Source organism: Tinamus guttatus, unplaced genomic scaffold (genome assembly GCF_059628265.1).
Source record: "Tinamus guttatus ecotype Peru unplaced genomic scaffold, ASM5962826v1 Tinamus_guttatus_pri_ptg000027l, whole genome shotgun sequence".
NCBI classification, from domain to species: domain Eukaryota; kingdom Metazoa; phylum Chordata; class Aves; order Tinamiformes; family Tinamidae; genus Tinamus; species Tinamus guttatus.
The window spans coordinates 1,286,995-1,306,768 of NW_028288561.1; the positions used below are offsets into that span (position 1 = coordinate 1,286,995).

Here is a 19,774-nt window from a genome sequence, read left to right on the forward strand (position 1 = left end):
TACTTGTAGTAGACATTAAATTAATCCTGTCTTCAAAATTCTAATCTCTGTATGAAATTGATCCTGACTTTGAAATCCTAATTCTAATCTCTACATCACCATTAATTTTTATGTCTGCACTTTGAAGGTGATGAGAACAGGAAAAAGAGTTGAGTAACATGTAGAGTTAATGGTATTATGTGAGATGGCTTGTAGAGAGCTTGCTTGAGTGTCTATCAAGCAGTGACGGTCTCTGGGGAAAAAAGAGGTAGATCTGGCAGAAGTGAGGGGCATCCTGAGTCCTGTAGCTCGGGATAGTGCCTGGGACAAATGGTCAACCCCTATGGTGACAGCAGTCACTGCTCACCTCTCCATTTGAAGGAGAACAGTGCCGGGTGCTCCCACCGAAATCAATCCGAACTGCTTGGTGTGTAAAATAGTGAAAGGTGTGAAACAACATTCAAGAAAGGGGACATCTAACTTTCATTTTCTGTTTTACAGGTATATGCCAACACCAAAAGATGTGGAAAGGTACCAGTCCTTCAGGGGGTCCCCTTCGGAGCTGCATATAGTTGATCAGTTTATGTTAGAGGTAAGAAAACACAGCAGACATTAAAAGACATCACCCAATTTCTGGGACACTCTCTTCTAGATAACACTGCTACAAGGGAGATGGTTTGGAACTTAAGTTTCCAGTCACAGCCAGAAGCAGGGTAAGAGTGTTTATCTGATGGAATACATAGAAATTAAAGAATTTTTACCTCTTTGCAGTTCCATGTAATGCTTCTTCCCCTTCCTTGAAAATAGGAATGAATTTATTCTGAGCTAGATTTCCAAAAATTTCAAGTGTAAAATTGTGTGCCTTTAACTATTCTTGTTCACAGGAAATAAGGGTTCTGTTTGTGCATGCGCAGTGAGTTCTTACATACTTGTTTCCATATATACATTCATATGACATGTGATTTCTATATTTGCCATCGTAGATCTATTGTCTTAAGACCTGGAATAAGATTAATAAATGAGTACAGAAACTAGGAAAACTGCTATAATTGAATTACTCAATATTTTGAGATACGTGTGTGTGAGTAGAAACATGGGATTGGATTCCCTTTCTGCCTGTTTTTGCAGATGTGTAAAATCTCGCATTTAGGCCAGAGGCTGGATCTCCTGCTTACCATACGTGAGCTCCCTGTGAACATAAGAGACTTGGAGCCTGTAAGTAACGTGCCTGTTTCATAGTTTGCTTGTAATAAAATCTACTGATTGGATAGCAGAGGGCCAAATGGCCTGAATGCAGATTTCAAGCTGTGTGTTTGGGTACAAAGGAGGAGTTTTTTGAATCTTATGGAGATGGATGTCTGTGTTCCAAACTGCTGCCTTTACATATCAGGCTTTACCTACGCTTCAGTTCAAAACAAATTATTTCAACACAATTCTGCTTCAGTAGAAGATTTTGCTTGCTTTCTGCACGGGAATGAAAGCACATTTGGAAAGTTGCTGGAAGTCAGTGTTGTTACCCCTTGTTTGGCTGTGATTAAAACCATAGTAACAGCGAACAAAACTCAGAAGAGGAACAGATGGAGAACACTGGGGAGATGCACAGATTTCTGGCCCTGCCTGTGATAATGTGACACCTTTGCTATCCTCTGCTGAAAGCAAATATTTGAAAACTTGGAAGCTGTAGTATAGTGATTACTTTGAGGAATATTTATTGCTCCTTGAACAGCTGATTAGTTCTCTAAGTACCTCCTTACACATCTAAATCAAGTGTAGACTGGACACCTAAAATTTATTGGACGATTTGAATATTAGCTTTCAGTATTTTTTGGACCTCTCATGTGCTGTGAATATTTTGATAAGGGCTTTCAAAGCTCTCACAAGTTTTCTTCTGTGTTTTTACATTTTTTATGTTGCTGATTGATTGAGATAGGTGTGGCAGTAGAAAAATATACATTTCCTAATTTAAAACAAAAACACCTTTTGTATCTATAGACCTAGAAGGAAGGTGGCTTCCCTCAGGAAAATTAATGTGTGATTACAGGGAATTACTATTCTTCCTCGTGGGGAAATTGTGCCAAGAATTTTGATAAGGTAGCCGTCTCCTAGTTGGTATATAAACAGATGGGAGAGAGGGGAAGGATGGAGAACCTTTCACTGAGCTTCAGGCTATCCTCTTCCCTTGATGCCTGACATTTGGTGCAATCTGGTGCATTTAAACAGCAAAATATTTTTTATTCGTGAGCATTTTTGAGCTGAGGTTGAAGTTCTTTTGGCAAGGCTCATCTGGCAGCCAGAAAGGATGTGACCTCTAACTGAGGCAGAGAGGCCATGCCAATGCCAGCTTTATCTTGGTGGCAGAATTTGGCCAGGTCTTTCCTCTGGCCCGTTCTCCAAAGCAAGTTGGAGCTAAGAACAATGAGGCCCTGGCAAAGGGAAGATAAAGATGTCAATGTTTTCCTCATATTTTTATCCTAAACTGAAGAAATATGTGTGTATTTCAGTTAATAAACCAGAAAATCCAAGCAAGTAAGCAGCTGCAGTCCAGCCAGAAATTTATCGCTGTCTTGGAGTACATTTTAGCCATTGGGAACCTTTTAAATGAAAAGGCAGGAAAAGAGAAGGCTAGAGGATTTCGATTGTCATCTTTGATGAAAGTGAGTAAACATTTTGCTTGTCATTAAAATTGTCATATATTATATTGTATGTTGGCCATTAACATTAAATTTTGTCCTGAATATGGAGAAAACCAATCATTTTTAATGAATAGCTAACATTGTAACATCTGCTCTTGCTTACACTAGAAACAATGTCCAGTTTAACAATGTGTTCTTTAATGTGTATCATAAAAAGATGCATTTCCCCATTTTAGACAGCAGCGCTGGGTGTGTGGGGGCACTGTGGTGTTCACATTGCTTCTCTAATGAGGTAAAACACCAAAATGCTGTTAGATACCACAGCTAGAAAAGACATGAGCTGTGGGCTGCTGGCCAGCCTTGAGTCTGGGTCAAGTGAAGTGGAGTTTGAAGGTTATAAGGACCTGGTGTCATGTCCTGGGGCAGAGGCTGTGACTACAGCCTTTCTCTTGCGAGGGTTGTGCTTCTCCAGCATGGAAGCAATTCCTTCTTAGCACTTCAGCTCTTCAGTGCAGAGGCCTTTTACAACAAGTGGTACTATATACTCTATTTAGGGTAAAGTTTCACAGAATACAAATAAATGAAGAAATTCAAAGAGTTAGGCTTTTCTGTGGTGGTTTTAACCAGCAAAATTTATGTGAAACTTCTAGAGAAAATGCCAGAGCCTTGGTGAGTTGTGGAAGAGGAGACTGGAAGCGTGGTGTTGGGAGGTTCAAACTATGGACTTTGTAGCCCTAAAAATACCTCTGGGAATCAGGATACCCACTATACACTTTAGAGATAAATATGCTGTTCCCTTCTCCATTTTTCTCAGTGCAGTTCTTTGAGATATGAACTGATGTCAAAAAGCAGCAGGATTATGTGCAGAACTGTTAAAATCTGCCGGCCATTCGCAGTGGTCCCACGAGCTCCAGTAGTTCTCTGGTGGGTGCTGGAGCAGGGAAGGAGAATGCTTGTTCTGAGCTCTTCTTTCCTGCCAGAGATCTGCCCTTCAAAACCCATCTTTCATCTTAGTTCTTTGCTTGTATCTATGCTGACCTACCCCTTGCACGACTGCAGGCTGAGTTTTCTGTTAGTTGCCACTAGAATATGTGCATCTGAGCACCGGGTTTTTTTTCCCCTCCTCTACGCAGCAGTGACAAAGCATGATCATCTTATGCTAGTAAAATAAGAAATGAATACAAATTTCATAAGCTGTCTTGAACTTCTAAGGTTACTATAAAACTATGCTTGATCTGTAAATAGGATAGAGAAGTTCTTGGTTTGTTTTGTTTTTAAGATATCTTTTCCATCTGGAGACTTTAATATATGAGTGATTTATAATAGTAGTGACAATTCAAGACACAGCTTCCATTTTTTAAAATGGCTGTGGTATCACATCTATCATAATGAAAAATGTCTACAAAATCATTTTCTGCTACAGAGCATCTTCCCAGATTCAATTAAGGAACCTTACTATCTATATGAGTACAGCATAGTGCTTTAAGTAGAAAGGGGTGCGTGACTGTGTTTAGAGATCCAAAATCAGTCACAATCAACTAGGACACCTTAAGATAAAAAAGATCCTTGTGAATAAGAAGACACAAAAGAAAAAGTGAACAGATATGAAGGTGTAAAGGTGATCTTAATCTAGAATGTCTGAAAAATGGCAAATTGAAAAGGATAAGTTTCATTCCATTGTGTTATTTTATTCTTGTCAAATTTACCTAGGAGTACTCAGCATCCCTGCTTTCCTTTTTTTTTTTTTTTTTTTTTTTTTAATATATATATATATATATATATATATACACTTTATATATATATATATATATATATAAAGTATAATAGCTCAGTCTGTCAATTACTGCTGTACTCTATTTGTAGTTGTCTCTGTTGCGGGGTAAGGAGAGGACATTCACCTTGCTTCATGCCCTTGTGGAGCAGATCTTCTTACATGAGCCTGATTTGGCTAAATTTTCCCAAGAGCTGACAGAATTTGAAGCTGTTCCTGACGGTAAGATGATGGAGGGAAAATATCAACAAATGAAAAATAAATCCCTCAACCCTTTTATGGAAACTTCCATCATTCACGTTGTGTGAGTGATATTTATTATCATCTTCCCTCTCCATTCCTTTCCAGCTTCCATGAAAGGACTTAGTGCTGAAGTTGATGGTATGTAAATATGGTTTCTAAATTCGGGAAAAGATTGTCATATGTTGTGCAGTCATTTGGAACAGGTTTTCACTGCGCTTCTGCAGTTTACAAAGAGAAGTAAAGGTGCAAAATATTGAGGTAAAGTGTTGCTATGGTGATATTTAACCTGCCATGTTACTGTGAGGAGTTTTTGAAAACAAATATTAAAGTGCTTCCAGGTGGTATAGAAATATCAAAAAATATACTGCCCATGAAAAATAGAATTTTTCTTAAAGATATGTGATACAAAGTTACTGGCAAAGTTACTACTGGAACAGAGTAATCAGGTGCAGAAAATACAGCAGGAGAAAACTTAGTACAGTTAAGTAGTAAAGTTCAAGAACTTCTTTGAACCAAACTGATATACATCTCTAAAAAGGAATGCAAGAGTAGTGTTGTCAATAGGAGAGAATTAGAATAAGGTTGTTCAAAAATGTAAGGTGAACTTTGGGAGACATTTAGAATTCACCATTGAGCTGTACCATGTGAAATCAATGGATTTTAGACAGCAGAGCCTTTTGTGAGCTCACAGAAAAGGCATATAAGTGGATAAAAATGTGTTATATTGTATTAAAAGTTTATAAAAATTATTTTTTGAGAATGCAGCATAGTCATTGACTGCCACTATGAACTAATGTCCATTCCAGCATTTGATACCATATCAGAGTGACAGTCTCGGCATTTAGTGTGAAAAGTCTTTGCACCATAATTGCTGCATGCTTTAAAAAGGCAAGTTAATGGTCCTAGATAAATATACTAAAAACACATATTCCTCTAATTTTTCCATTAGGCATCTGCAGTCCTTCACACAACTGCATGCTGGTTAAATTCATAACTTTCCCTTTTGTTGTTAGTTTTAAAAAAGGAATTGGAAAATATTACTCAGTGCAGGCGGCTTATCAAACCCAAGATGATCAAGGCAACACCTGAGGAATCACAGTTCTGCAAGGAGCTGAAGGTAATGTTCACAGCCTTAGTGTAGGTTGGAGATAAAAGATGAGTCAATCTACATGATTTGTACTGAATCTGGCCCTAACAAGGGATTCAGGATCATCTCAGATGGAAATGAGCCTCTGATAGTGTCTTATACCACATAATGCAGCATGAGAAGGGCCTTGCAGAGCTTCTGCATCTCCTCCTTTTTCTTCATAGGTAAATAGGCTGGAAAGGAGGGAGAACAGTTATCCACAATAAACAGTCTGGAACAACAGCAATTTTAGAGCAAATAATTTTAATAACTTCTTCTGTGCCCAGACCATAGGGTAAATAGCATAGCAAAAGACAATCAAAGAACATGCCTAAATTATGAGTATAGGTCAACCTGAGATGATTCTGCCTGTGCTAATGACAGAAGCAGATGGACACAATGGGAAAAAAAATAGTGAAACAGGCTGTTAGCAAGCCAGTTTTGGTCAGAAATTAGCAAGAGCCGAAGTCAGGACTGTGCTCTCATCAAAAATGTTATGCTGCTTGTGGACAGAGCTGCTTCCAGTGAGTGCATTCCTCTCTGTGTGTTCACCTCTGTATTTCTGGATATCTTTGTGCTGTGCTTCATTGGGTGGCGTAGACCCTGCTGCCCTGGAGCAGCTCAGCAGTAGAGTTCTTCAATAAATATTAAGTTTTTAAAATGAATATTTTACAAAGGAATCATGATTAAGAAATATTATTTTAAAGCTTCTATGGTCTTGTTTCTGACTCTTTCTTAAGAATTAGCAACTGAGAACTATACTACATGCAAGGGGATTAGATCATGCCAAATGTGGACATGTGTACTGCTGTGGAGATAAAGACTTTATCATGCTTCTAATTGTGTAATTTTTTAGTAGGTTGAGGTAGTGTTATTGGACAATACTGTAAAAAGGTTCTCTAATGTTTATCTTCCTTTTGGTATTTGATGACTTTATACTAGCAAGGAAATGTGTGTTCTTGATCTGTGCTTCTGTTTTGTAAAATGTGAAATTTGTGCGGCTTGGAAATTTTGACTTGAATTTTCTTGTTCTCATTGTTTAACACCTGCTTTAACTTTAAATTAAGGAGCTTTATTTTTATACAGGATTTAATTCAGAAATATGAAGGGGACCTTACCATGCTGACAAAAAGATGTGATGAAATGAAGAAGCTTTATAGTGACATACTGGTACATATTATATTAAAATTCTGATTGCACCCTATTTTACATCTGAATATGATTTCATTTTCCATGCTACCAGAAGTATTTGTCCCAACTTTTAACTCAGTTGCTCCCTCTCCCTTACCTCTTCCTCTTCCCCAAACCCTTCTCTAACGCTATGGGGACTTTCAATTCTTTTCCCTCAGGTTTTGATTCATTTTTCTTGTTTAGGAAGGTTCTTTTTTTTTTTTCTCTTCTGAATAATGGTAGTCACAAATAGATTTATTTGCATATTTATAAAGCAGCAAAAAGTGAAGCAAATATATAATAGGATGAGTGATCAAAAGCCAGACTATCATCTGAAGAGTGCTAGAAAGTAATAGACCAGCTTCCCTAGGGGCTGGATATCTGATCTGGAAAAAATGTGTTGTAGGTAGCCACCATCTTCCATGTAGGAAAACATCTTGCTCATTAAAAAAAAAAAAAAAAAAGGGCCTGCCTTTATGATTTTTACATTCTGCTAGAAAATCAATAGTGACCTTGGCATGTGATACTTCTATGGAGTTAACAATAAATTGGGGATAACCCCCTGTGGGATGGCTATGGGCAATCAGCTTCCCACAGATGGTCATTAGCTCTAGGAAATGCCCCTCTCGTTACTGTTTTAACTGATGGTACATGGGGAGCTAGTGGTGAGGTGTGCCAAAGATCAAGGACTTGTAGCACCCAAGAGGTGCAATTAGGAAGACAACATGTAAAACTATTAATCAGTATCACTGGATAAGGTTAAGGTTTTGTGCTGTTAGAAGGTTAAAAGTTTTTTACTGTGTTTTTGAGTTGCAGACAGAGGATTTGCTCATAAGAACCTTTTAGATCATGTCCAGATGATTGTGTTTAGATAATGATGGGTGCTAGAAAATGTTAATCAACTGAATGAGTAATAACTTCTTATCTATATATTTCATTTGCAATCTGAAACACTGAAATACTAGTATATGGCTGCTCACCTTGGGAGAGCTGCATCTTCCAATTACAATATAGCTCTCAATTACTGGCAAGATAAGAACTTGTAGCAACACAAGATGCCTTTTGAAAGTTTTTGTTGAAGGCTTTGGAGCTTGTTCTCTAGATTTTACCGGTTGATTAGAAATTATTTCAGGCACCTCCAGTTCTTGAGGTCGTTAATCTCATTAAGGAAAAATCCTTTGAAATGCTGACAAAATTCTTGAAATAAACCCCATCAACAAATTTAGTAATAGAAATCCTCTTTTGGCCTAGAACTGAAGAATTCTTTGGAAATAATTTTAGCTAAGGCAGGAATCCCTGTACTAGTACTTTGTAGTATGATTGCCTTCTACATGCTGTTTTATAGTAGAGTGTGTCTGATGCCAATACCATTTAGATATTTTGAAATCTTTTCATCCATTCATCTTTTTCAGATGAAGAGAGGGAGCAAATAGGGGATATGGCTTTTTGATTAGATTCTTTTTTCTCCAAAAACATCTGCTTTCCTGTGAACATATATATATATATATATATATATATATGTATATATAATTTGCAAAACAAAATGCTAGAGTGTGAAAAACTATTTTGGTTTGGATATGCTGCTACCATGCATACCAGGGAATATAAACCCTTTCTCTAATGTACTGATTTTCTTTTATGAAAGGGCTTCTATAACAAACTTCATAGCCAGGAAACTCAGAGAGACTAAGCTATAGAGAAAACTAGGAAAGACATAGTTCAAGGCCCTTAATGCCAACTCCTTGGGCCACCGTTGCTTGGGACATTTTGATTCTCAGGTTGCTGAAGGTTTTAGCTTTAAGTTTTCCTGGTTGGCTACTTAAAGTAAGAATAGAAATAGAATGGAAAATGCTAAACATTTTTTTTCTTTCAAATTTACAGGTAAAGTTTGGGGAACCACAAGATCTAGACTCTCAGGAACTGTTTGGATGGATATCTTCGTTTATTCGTGAGTTTAGGAAGGCGTGTATTGATGTCATGCCATAAAGACAACACAACTGTTACAAAGAGAAAGGAAAGCAAAGTACAAGAAACAACACTTAGGTTAATGGTTTTAAAAGCTTTAATAGGGTGAAGTAGCATGTAGTATATCATCTTTACATCAGTCTATCTTGATTTTAAGAGATACTCAGTTGATACTGTATAGTTTTGTATTTGAACTGTAGAATCACAGATAACTAAGCTTTGTTGTCTTTTTTGATGTTTGTGCTTTTGTGTCTTGAGATGCTTGTGTATTTAGAAAGGAGATATTCTTGATGTTTTATGAATTCTCCTTCAGTTTTTTGCTTTGATACCCAGGCTTCTGTTTGAGCTGTGTTATTACTTTAAATGACTAAATCTTTGCATAGTGATCTGATTTTTCACTATTTTTACTGTGATATTTTGGATAAATTTTCATAAATTTTATAATGTAATGGAGAGCTGTAGTGCACAAAGGAGAATATTGAACAAAAATTCATGTTTGTCTTCAGTTCTTAGAGCATTGCAGCTTTAATATGTAATCGAGAAGGTATGTGTCTGGGTAGTTTTTTCTCTGAAATAATACAATAAAGCAATGCTTTTTTATAGCTGATGTCATGGATTCAGGTAGAATGCTATAAAAATCCATCAATATATGAGATTTGCATTAGCAGGAAGAGAGCAATATCAGAGGTAAAATAAAAACTTGTCACAATACATTTAAGTGTTGTATGTTGGAGATAATTATCCGTAGTTTTCCGAAGAGAAAATACCTTGGTTGCATTTGTTGTCTTTTCCATGGCTTTAATTAGAATAATTATTTGAAGTTCAAAAGTGTGTAAGGAAAAGGAAGTCTGTAAATGCAGAGACAGAAAAGTGTGTATTTAATCTTGAAAGCAGAAAATAGGTCTGCAAGGCCGTTGTTAAAATTTGGCATTTTCTTTACTGGTGTTGAAAGCAGTTTTTTTGAGGCAAAGTGTATTACTTGACTGATTTTAGATCTGACTGGCCACTTTTCCGGAAGTTTTGGCCTTTAAAAATACTCATCACTCCCTCTGACTTAAATACTAAAAGCACCGTAAACAATACTTACAGTTTTCTGGTGTGCATCATAGCCTTTCCACAATCTGCGACATCTTCATTTATATGTGAATCAGGTAAGATAATCCTGAATACAAGTGCCATTTCCATGGTATCGAGGTCCCTGCATCCCTGAACAACATCCGTGATGGTCATGATAAGCTTCATGTTTTCCTACCGTTACCTTAGCTCAGGAGTCCTGGGGAGTCTCTTTTAGTTAAAAGTGTTTTCCTTCTAGTCTTTTTTCTTTTATATCTAACAGCTTGTACTTGTTTTATAGCTCAGCTAGAATGGCCTCTTGCAATTAAAAATATATTCCACACAGTAGTCGATATCTGCATCTTTGTGTGAATATCCTGGATCATTAATTAAAAAAAATGAATGTCTAAATACTTTTTTGGCAAGAAGTCCTAGCCCCTTCTGGGAGCTGGAAGATTTCCTGTGGAGTGGAAGCTTGCTGAGGAGACAAGTTTCAGTTTTCTCAAACCATTTCTTCAATGCCTGTGAGTTTCTGTGGCCTCCTGATTTATCTGTAAAAGTAGAGAGAGAGACCTTCTACCCTTCTCATTCTTTTTTTTTTTTCCCCCCTCTTTTTAAAATGTTGTTTTAGAGTAGACTGGGCTTTCAAGTCTTTTAAACATATTACTAAGTTTTAATAGTATTTACTGGTTAAGAAAGATAATTGCCACACCTCAACATTTGTTAGGGTTTATTGCTTTATAGGCAAGGATTTCCAGCTATTTTAAGTTCCAAGTCTCCCTGTAGACCATATCTATAGAATCCTCCCTTAGAGGATGACGGGCACATCCTGCAGACCTGTGATCAAAGTGTCAGGCAAGTATCCTGTCTGCAGAAATAACACAATTTTCAGCACTTCTACAAGTAACAACCTACATATGAAAATATAATGATAATGTTATATAATGTAGTTCTGTGTCTTGTTAGTACATATGCTAGTCTTTCAGGTTGATGTAACACCATTCAAAGGAAAATATTGTTTTTTAGAGAAGGTAAAAATTATATTAGACAAAGAAAAAAAAAAACATGGCTTCTCTAAAAGGGAACTTGTTGGACCCTCACTGTAGAAAACTAAAGCCTGAAAGTGTTTGTAGAAATACTTCTGTGCTGAAGAAGTTGCTGCTAATTATGACTCAGAAGAACCACAAAAAAAAAAAATTCCAACTGCTCAGCTTAAAGAAGAATGTATTAAAAAATTCAGGCTGTGGTCAGCTTTGATGGGGTGCTGAGGGGCTCTGACTCAGACCGTGGTGATACCCTGCCCTGCGTCCTTCCCTGGAAGTTTTCCTGTGGGTATTGATAGAACCAAGATTTCATTTCCTGGTTCTAAAGAAATGTTCAACTGAAATGCTCAACTACTAAACTGTCTCACCAAAGTAAATTTAAGATATCCATTTTTTTTTTTCAGTATTACCGATTGCTATCCAACTAGAATATTCTGAAAGCTGAGCAGTTTCATTCTGGGAACAGCCTCTTTTAGGAAAACTCTAGCTCAGACTCCTACAGGTATGAATATTCCATACAAGTAGGAATTTCTTAGCACTGAACTTCAATATTTTACTTCACGGCATATTAGTGCAGCTAACATGATACATCTAACAAGCTGACAGCTCATAGAGCTGTATGTTGAAAATGCATTGGCTAAAACAAAGACCAATCATTGCTACAGAGGCCAGGACTCAGATCTGCCTTTCCTCAGGACAAGGTCAAGGCTAGAGACTGTGGGGAGATGGAAGCTTCTACCAGATCCTGGTCTCAATGAATGTGCTGATTTGACTTGGCTTTTTACATCCCGTTCTGGGAAGAAAATGCCTAAAAGCTATGCAGATCTCCTATCTACTTGTCTTTCCCTTCCTGCAATGTGCAAGCTGACTTCAGAGGCACTCCGATGGTTACTGTGAAGGCTACTCCTGACACACTTCCTAAAGTTCTTGAGTGTGCGCAAAAAATGGCTTCTATTTTGATTTTTTTTTAAAAATCTGAATTCTTTTGGAGTAAAATAATTGCTTGTTAGTGTTCATCTTGATCAAGTCATCTAATAGGAAAGATCAGAACACCCATTGAGATAAAGCTCAGCACAGTGTAGTCAATGAGATTTTGCTCTTTGGTTAAAGAGTGTCAAAGTTTCAAGCTGAAAACCTCAAAGCTTCTGATGCTGCAGCAGTGAGAGTGCCAGCTTCCCAAGGACAGAGCTGGGAAGCAGAACGCTGCATGTGTGTAAGTTTGATTAAGAAAAGACTTTGGGAATGGGAGTCTCAGAGAAGGACATCTCTGAGTATTTTGAACTCAGTGATTGCCGAATGCTATCACCTCTTCAAAAGTACTTAGTGTTTCGACCTCTGTTTCAGTCTTTTTCTGTCTTGCCCTGTATTTACTTACATAGTCTCATAAAAATAATGTGAAAAAGCCTTTCAGACAGAGGTGTTTCATACAGAATCACAGAATGACTGAGGTTAGAAGGGACCTCTGGAGATTGTCTAGTCCAACCCTCCTGCTCAGAGTAGCAGCTCAGGGCTGCAACAAGCAGGGTTTGGAATACTTTCAATGGACAGTGTGTCAGTGTGTGTCCTCCTCACATGAAAATTGATTTTCTTATTTAAATGGAATTTCTTGTGTTTCTTTTTGTGCCCATTGTGTGTTGTCCTTCATTGGATACTACTGAGAAGAGTCTGGCTCCATCTTCTTTCTCTCTCCCTTTAGCAGTATTCAGTGTACATGCTGGTAAGATCCTACCAAGCTTTGTCTTGACCTGGCTGAACAGCCGCAGGTTTCTCAGCCTCCTGTTGCGTGACAGATGCTCTAGTCTATAATGATCTATTTGGCCCTTTTCTGCGCTGGCTTCAGAAAGGACATGTGTTTTTTATGTACTGGGAAGCCCAGCACTGGACATAGCACTTCAGGTATGGCCTTACTGGTGCTGAACAGAGGATTCCGTAGCCCCATAGACATTAACAAAATATTAACTAGCGTGAAAATAATGAAGGGGATTACCTGTGGTTTTGAATGTCATGGTTAATATCAAGTATTTCTCATAACCTGGGCTCATTCCTTTTTGGATTCTCTGCCATCATAAAGTAAGTTGGCTTGTGCTATCACCTTTCCTTCCAGACAGCATCTTGCAGGATCTCTTTGCTACCCAATCATGAAACTTGTAGAAAATTTGAGACACTGTGCTGTTACCTTTGGTTAAAATTTGTGATCGAGTTTAACATTTCCAGAAGTTATTAGTTTAGGACAGGCATAAGACAATGTGAACTCACAGCCCTCATTTTCCTAAGTGAGTTAAAAAATGACTGCGGAATGTTACCTGAGGAAGACGCCTACCAGCTGAAGGATAGAAATTAGTGGTTTTGATGAAGAGTGAATCAATGGAAATGTCATATTAATTCAATGTGAAATAAATGTACTGGTTTTATTCCTTACATATTTTTAGGCATTTACTACAAAGATGGATAATAGATATTTATTGTTCTTGACAGCTTTGCTTGGACTGAGCCAGAAAGGTCTGGGTAAAATTGCTCAGTGATATGTTCAGGAAATTATTCAAACTTAATGGAAAAATGCTATTAAAGACTTGATATTTTTCTATCCCTGAGGTGGCTGAGGTTCAGCCATGAGGGATCCTAGACTATGTATAGTTAATTATACAAGGCTGGGAGGTCCTGTGGGATGAACTTGTCTTCCTTAGGAAGTTTAGAGGAGGTATGAAGGACATCTTTAACTCAACTCTTGCAGTGCTGCAGGTGTCTCCACACTGAGCAGCTTCCACGGTGGTGTCCTGGCTGGTGTTGGGTTGTACGCAGGTTGCTCTGAGGATGCTTTCAGTCAGCATGATTTGTAGAGCAGCACATACTCTTACAAGAGGCTCTCAATAATAATAATGAAAAGAGCTAATCATAAACAATTGCAGGAATTTACCTTTTGGATTAACAGACAAGCTTTACAAGACACATAGGGAATGTGTTTTGCCTTCCATGCTGCTGGCACACTTTTCAGATTAAAAACAGATGTAGCACTGAAGAGGGAAAAATTCATTTAGTACTGCTGCACTGCCCGTGTGCTGTCAAGCCTTAGAGAGAGTTGAGAGTGCTGAGAAAGAAGAAGGAACCTAGCACAATTTTCTTAATATTTCAGTATTTTTTTTTGTCCTGATCCACATCTTATATTTTAGCAGGGACAGTCAGAGGAGCCTAGTATTAACATACTGGGGAATGACTGTTTATTTATGGCTGTCTCTTGTACTTAGACAAACAAAAAGCAGAGCAAAACTGTGAGGCATTTATTCCAGAACAAGAAGTGAGAAAGCACCTGACTTGGATGTACAGATACTAGGACGTACTAGAACTGGGGTTTCTTAAGAGTGTGTAAATGGAGGAGGACAACCTGGTATGATTCATGCTAAATGGAGAGTAGAGACTAATCAGAACAGTGAACGGATGCAACAAAAGCTGGTAACTAAAAGATGAAGTCTATATGAAAAGCAGAGGTTTTTTCCTTCTATTTAGGTTGACATATCTCTATAAATGTCACTAAAAAATCTATAGCAAAGCTATTCCCTATGGCTTCATTTCTGAATGTCATCACAAAACTTCAAATATTTTTCCTCCCTTTTAAATATAAAACAAGCAATGCTAACAAAGGAATGGCTCTTAATTCACTAGCTTAGACATTTCTTTTAACATCACTTTTTCGCACAGCAATGTTATTTTTAATTTTTCACTGGGCCTGACTATGAGAAACGCTCAATGAGAAATTTATCTGGGACAAATCCTCTTGAGAGGAGGCAATCTGTGTATCTCTATTGATGTCAAAGGAGGTGTGCTAAATCATGCCACTTCAGGGCCCAATTTTTATGTGGTTTCCTTGACATCAAATTAGTGAACGCTATCCACAAAGTATATTCAACAGTTTAAGCTAAACTGATTGCCAACAGATTTCTGAAGCTCTTGGAAACTCCATTCTAAGTGTATTGTAAAAATGTTGCTCAGTGAAATCAGCTGCTAAAACCAGTGCAAGGAAAAAACAAGTTTCTTTCATACTCTCTTGCTAAAAGGGAAGGATTTTCCTGCTAGTCTATTTTTGTGTTTTTCTGACCTTACCATCTGATTTTATTCCATTTGAGTAAAAGTCACATTTTTTGCTTCATTAAAATGCAACTGAAAGTCCTATAAAACCATTGCATAGGTTATACAGGGTAGCACTTCATGAAATTATTTATTTCATGAAACTACAAAAACCTACCAGATACCAACACTAAAAGAATGGGAGCTTTTTTTCTAGGTATGAACTCAGCTGCTATAGTGAGACAAGAATTAGATTTTACTTCATAACAAGAACAAGTACCTCTTATAAAGGCAGTCAATGTAAGTGGGTTTTATGGTCTTTGTCTACCAAAGTCACGTTCTTACAATTGGGGTAAGCATGTAAATTGGTAAGAGATTTATTCAAAATATTTTAAAAAAATCTCTTAACACAAGCAATGTTAACCTGCTTGCAGATAGTCCCAAACAAAAGTTAATTATGAAATTCACTAACTTATTGATGCTGTAAACACTTTACTACTACCTAGAACCTACTTAGAAGAAGTAAGGAGTAAAAAGAACCTACTGGGTCAAATTTTGCTCTAAGCTTTGCATGGATATAAATCCTGGCTATTTTGGGCTCAATATAGGTCTGAAGTATTTCTGGGCATCTGTCAAAGATTAAGGGCAGAAGCAGACAGAAGCACAGCCCAGTTGGGAAGTACAAGGTTTAGCCTGAAAGAAGGTCCCAAGATGGTAAAAAGTGTGACCAGATGCACCGAAGAGCGCGGGGTTTGGGCAGCAGCATCTGCATTTGGCCTCTTGTTGGAGCTTCCTGCGCTGTCCCCCTGCTCTCTGCAGCATCTTGGACATCCTTGAGCGAAGGAGCGGGGCCAGCAGAACTAGGAGCATCCTGATGGCCCTCAACCAGCTCCACACGAACCCCGTAGCACGTTCGGCTACCGGGAAGCTCTGCTCGACAGCAGGGAAATATCATTGGGATACAGAAAAAAGGGAAGGAGAGGGAATAGAGCTCCTGCTGCCAAGAGGTTAGGAGGGTTCTTGAGGCCTCTAAACACAAAGCAGCAGCTCAAAAAGCAGGAGAGGAAGACTGGTGGATGTTATTTCTCCCTCTTGTAAGGCAAATAAGTAATTATATGAAGCAACATGCTTCTTTTTTCCCAGGGACTTGAAAAGTATTACGCAATATTGACAGGGAAACCATATTTAATGCAAGTTTGCAAGCTAAGACATAAAAGAAAATATAAATATAAGTGTGGTGTTGTCTCTTTACTCTTCCCTTGGCTCTTCCCTTTCTCCAAGAAATGTCTAGGACACCTTGTTTTCTTGAGGAGGGCAAAACGTTATCGGCTGAGGATGCCTTTAGGCCTCCATATTATATATCCAGAAAGGTAAAGAAGCAGTGAGTTTAGTCTCACTGAACTTCTGTTCTTGGACATTGCTATTTATTTTACTCATTTTTCTTTCAAAGGAAAAAAAAAATCCCTGTTAAAGGGAGCCAGATCAATACCAAGAAATTCTTTGTCCAATAAAATAAGAGCAGTTCTTAACCTTGCTGCTTGTAAATTAAACACAAATCTCACTTTTCAACTCGTCCTTTCCACAGCATCCCTAGCAAACCTCCCTCATTTTATACAGCAATGAAAAAGAAGACTAGCCATCTAAACAAATACTATTGCCAGCAACCTTTAAACTTTCTTTCCATTTCCTGGATTAAAAAAAAAGGGGGGGGAATTATTTTGTGATATAGTGCAGCTGTTTTGGTGGCAGTGCTCTGCATCCCAGTTGCTTAGGTGTGGATTTGGGGAGCAGTGCAGGAGCCTGGAGCGCAGCCCTCGCGAACCCTCAGGCCCTGACTTCTTCAGGGAACTTTTTGCAGGATCAGCTCTGAGAGACCCCTTAAAAACCTGGGAATTGTCAATAACAGGCTGTTTTCTAGGTAAGGGCTTCATCCATAGGCACAGAGGTTTTAATGATCACCTTTGTCTTCTGAACTGTGATTTGGTACCATGTCTGAATGTTTACAGAATTTATCTGCAACATTGCTGAATGCATTGATGCAGTTTGTGCCAATTTTTATTTCAGCAATTTCTACCTCAAAATACACTTTGGTTGATGGCATCTATTTTTCCTTGCTTTTCCTGGAACAGAAGAAATTTATTAGACTTGTAATTTCCTTCTTGCTTATAGGACTGGGCTGTTGAGGTGATTGCTGCTGTAGAATTGTCCTTGTCCTTTTATTCTGCTGCTTTCTCTCTATCCTGCAAATGGCTTTTTTTTTTTTTTTAAAGTTTCAATAATCTTATTCACTCTTGAATTCATATTGTTAATTAAAGTTATCTGAAATCTCAGTACTAATTGCCAGTTAGGGATAAAGAATACTTTACTGGAACTTAGCACATTCCAGTTCTAATCACGCAAAAAGCGTGTGCAAATTTGTAACTAACCTGCACTTAACTTTATCATGACTGAGCTCTGAAATTAAATAGTTGTATTCACAAATTACTCTAATTAGCTGCATACTTAATTAGTAACTCAGTTACATACATAAAGTAACCTGCAGGTACAAAAATGCACAGCTCTAGGAGAAAAGCACATAGGTGCAGGATGTGTGTTTTTTGTTTGTTTGCTTTTGCACTATAAAGAGAATTGATGATGAGATTTTTACAATTGCATGAAATTATTATAAAATTCTAAGTCTCTAATAAATCATGAAAGCAGCAATTTCAAATTTCAATCTAAATTCACGCACATGTGGATATGTTCAGAGGCAGTGCAGTAGGAGAGGTGGGAGAGATGTTGAAACAGTGAGGAATTATTTATACATTTGTACTTACTTACAAAATAGTGCAGAACTATACTTTCCTGCTGTCATAACCACTTTGTTTTTCAGGAGCCCTCTAGACAGGTGCTCCTCAACATCGCTGCAATTTTTTAAATCTGCAGATCAGTTCCTATGGAAGGACCAGTGTTGTGATGCTGGGTTTCATTTCTCCTTCTCTCCCTTTGCTTACACCAAGTGCTTCTTCTCAATGTGACTTTTTCATTCATCTTTGCTAGCATTGCTATGGTAAGAGGATATCGATGCGCTCTTAGAAAATAGTAACATTTCTTATTCTCACTTGCCTGACCAATAAGTTTCTGAATTTCATAGACTATTGTATTTGTTGTGGTGAGCTAAGAGGACTTTTTAGCTATGTTATAACTTCACGGAGACTTTGCTGAATTCTGAGAACTTTGTGCTCCACTCTGTTTTCCAGAGCAGCTGAAAACCAAACCCAGCTCACATTTGCCCACAGAAAGCTTTTGCATTCAGCACACAGCGAGCTTCAGTGCTTTTTATTACTGCTCTTACTTTCCTGTTGCTTCTTTAATTCCTTTGGTCTGTTAGTCTCAAAATTTACAGCCAGTGTTTGTTAGTACATGAAGTTAGACACTGTGTGAGCTGCTTCCCAAGCCTCTTCCCCTCCAGAAGGCAGCGACCAAGCCCTGCATGTGCTCCAGCTCCAGAACACAGCAGCACCTTTCCTGGCTGTGCTGGAAAGATGGGAGAGAGAAGGCCAGGTAGAGATGGACAAGAAGAGCTGGTGACTCACAGTTGATGTGGGACGTATTTGTTGCCAAGCCATTATGTGCAGGGAAATTCACTGTACTGAGATTATCTGTAAAAAATACAGCTCTCCATTTCTTAGGAACAGTGTGCGCTGCTGTGGGGGAAAGTCTGTTCAGGTTATTCTGCTTCTGGGAGCACTGTGTCTTTCCCCAGTCCCAGGAGAGGGGATAGGTTTGCAGGGAGATTCTATTTCAACAGCTCATGGTGATGCAGGAAAGCTCTGCTCTAGAAGCAGAGCCAAACTAGCCATGCTTTTAAGCATCTGGAGATATGTGAGCTTACTAAGCATTGCTACGTGCTCACTTTTCCAACCCTTTTTGGCACCCATCAAAAAGAGAAGCTACTACTAGGTTGCTTGAGATGCTTAATCAAAACACTACCAAGAGCAACCGTTTGGCAGCACCATGAGGCAGCACTGATCCTCAACAGAACTCCATAAAGTCCTTTCAAGGGTCTAAACGAGTGGCTTTTGGGAGGGCTGCTTCCCTCCTTGCTGCACAATGGGGACTGGATGGCAGCACACACAAGACCCGGGTGCCGTGCCGCAACGCGCGCAGGAGATGCACGCGCAGCTGTAGGGAGAGGTGTGTGTGCGTGCACCCTCCTCCAGATTTGGACGCTCTCTTTCAAAGAGCCTGAGATTCCTCCCCGCTTTGGAAAACAAGAGCCCTGTTACAACAGGTTCTTGGTTTCCCATTGGCTTTGTAGCTGCTCAAAGAGTTGGCTGGGACAAGCGCATGTGTCAGCGCAGGGGGCAAATCCAAGGTGAGGTTCCTGCATCTGCCCAGCTCAGTGAGAGCTGAGCAGGCTTGTTGTGCCATAACTGTTGGGAAGAAGGAGAGGGAGAAGGAGGGAGAGGGGGGAGAGCAGTCTGCAATCTGCACACTCTGGCAGTGATATCAGAGCCAGCATCTCGGCAGCTTTGGGATAGGCTCCCACCTCTCCGCTCGCCACTCGGAGCATCCTGGAGGCTCCGGCCAGAAGCGGAGAGTGAGCTGGTGGAGGCAATCACGGCAACACCAAACGGTTTTATTTCTTCGTGACCTCTCTTGTCTCCTCTCTCTCATCAATAATTCACCTGAGGGTTTTTTTTTTTTTTTTCTTCACTCATCCTCCTCCTCCTCCTCTCTCTCTTTTCAG

General features: G+C 38.8%; 1 protein-coding gene across 1 annotated transcript in view; it reads left to right on the top strand.

Moving 5' to 3' along the window:
- The window catches only part of LOC104569478 (uncharacterized), a 31,315-nt gene extending 22,407 nt beyond the window's left edge, over window positions 1–8,908 (top strand). The window contains exons 10-17 of the mRNA XM_088527827.1: window positions 481–571; window positions 1,108–1,194; window positions 2,481–2,633; window positions 4,476–4,605; window positions 4,732–4,764; window positions 5,640–5,743; window positions 6,839–6,922; window positions 8,804–8,908. Coding sequence (XP_088383953.1) covers window positions 481–571; window positions 1,108–1,194; window positions 2,481–2,633; window positions 4,476–4,605; window positions 4,732–4,764; window positions 5,640–5,743; window positions 6,839–6,922; window positions 8,804–8,908 — 787 coding nt within the window. The remainder of the gene's footprint in view (window positions 1–480; window positions 572–1,107; window positions 1,195–2,480; window positions 2,634–4,475; window positions 4,606–4,731; window positions 4,765–5,639; window positions 5,744–6,838; window positions 6,923–8,803) is intronic.
- Window positions 8,909–19,774: the final 10,866 nt, after the last annotated feature.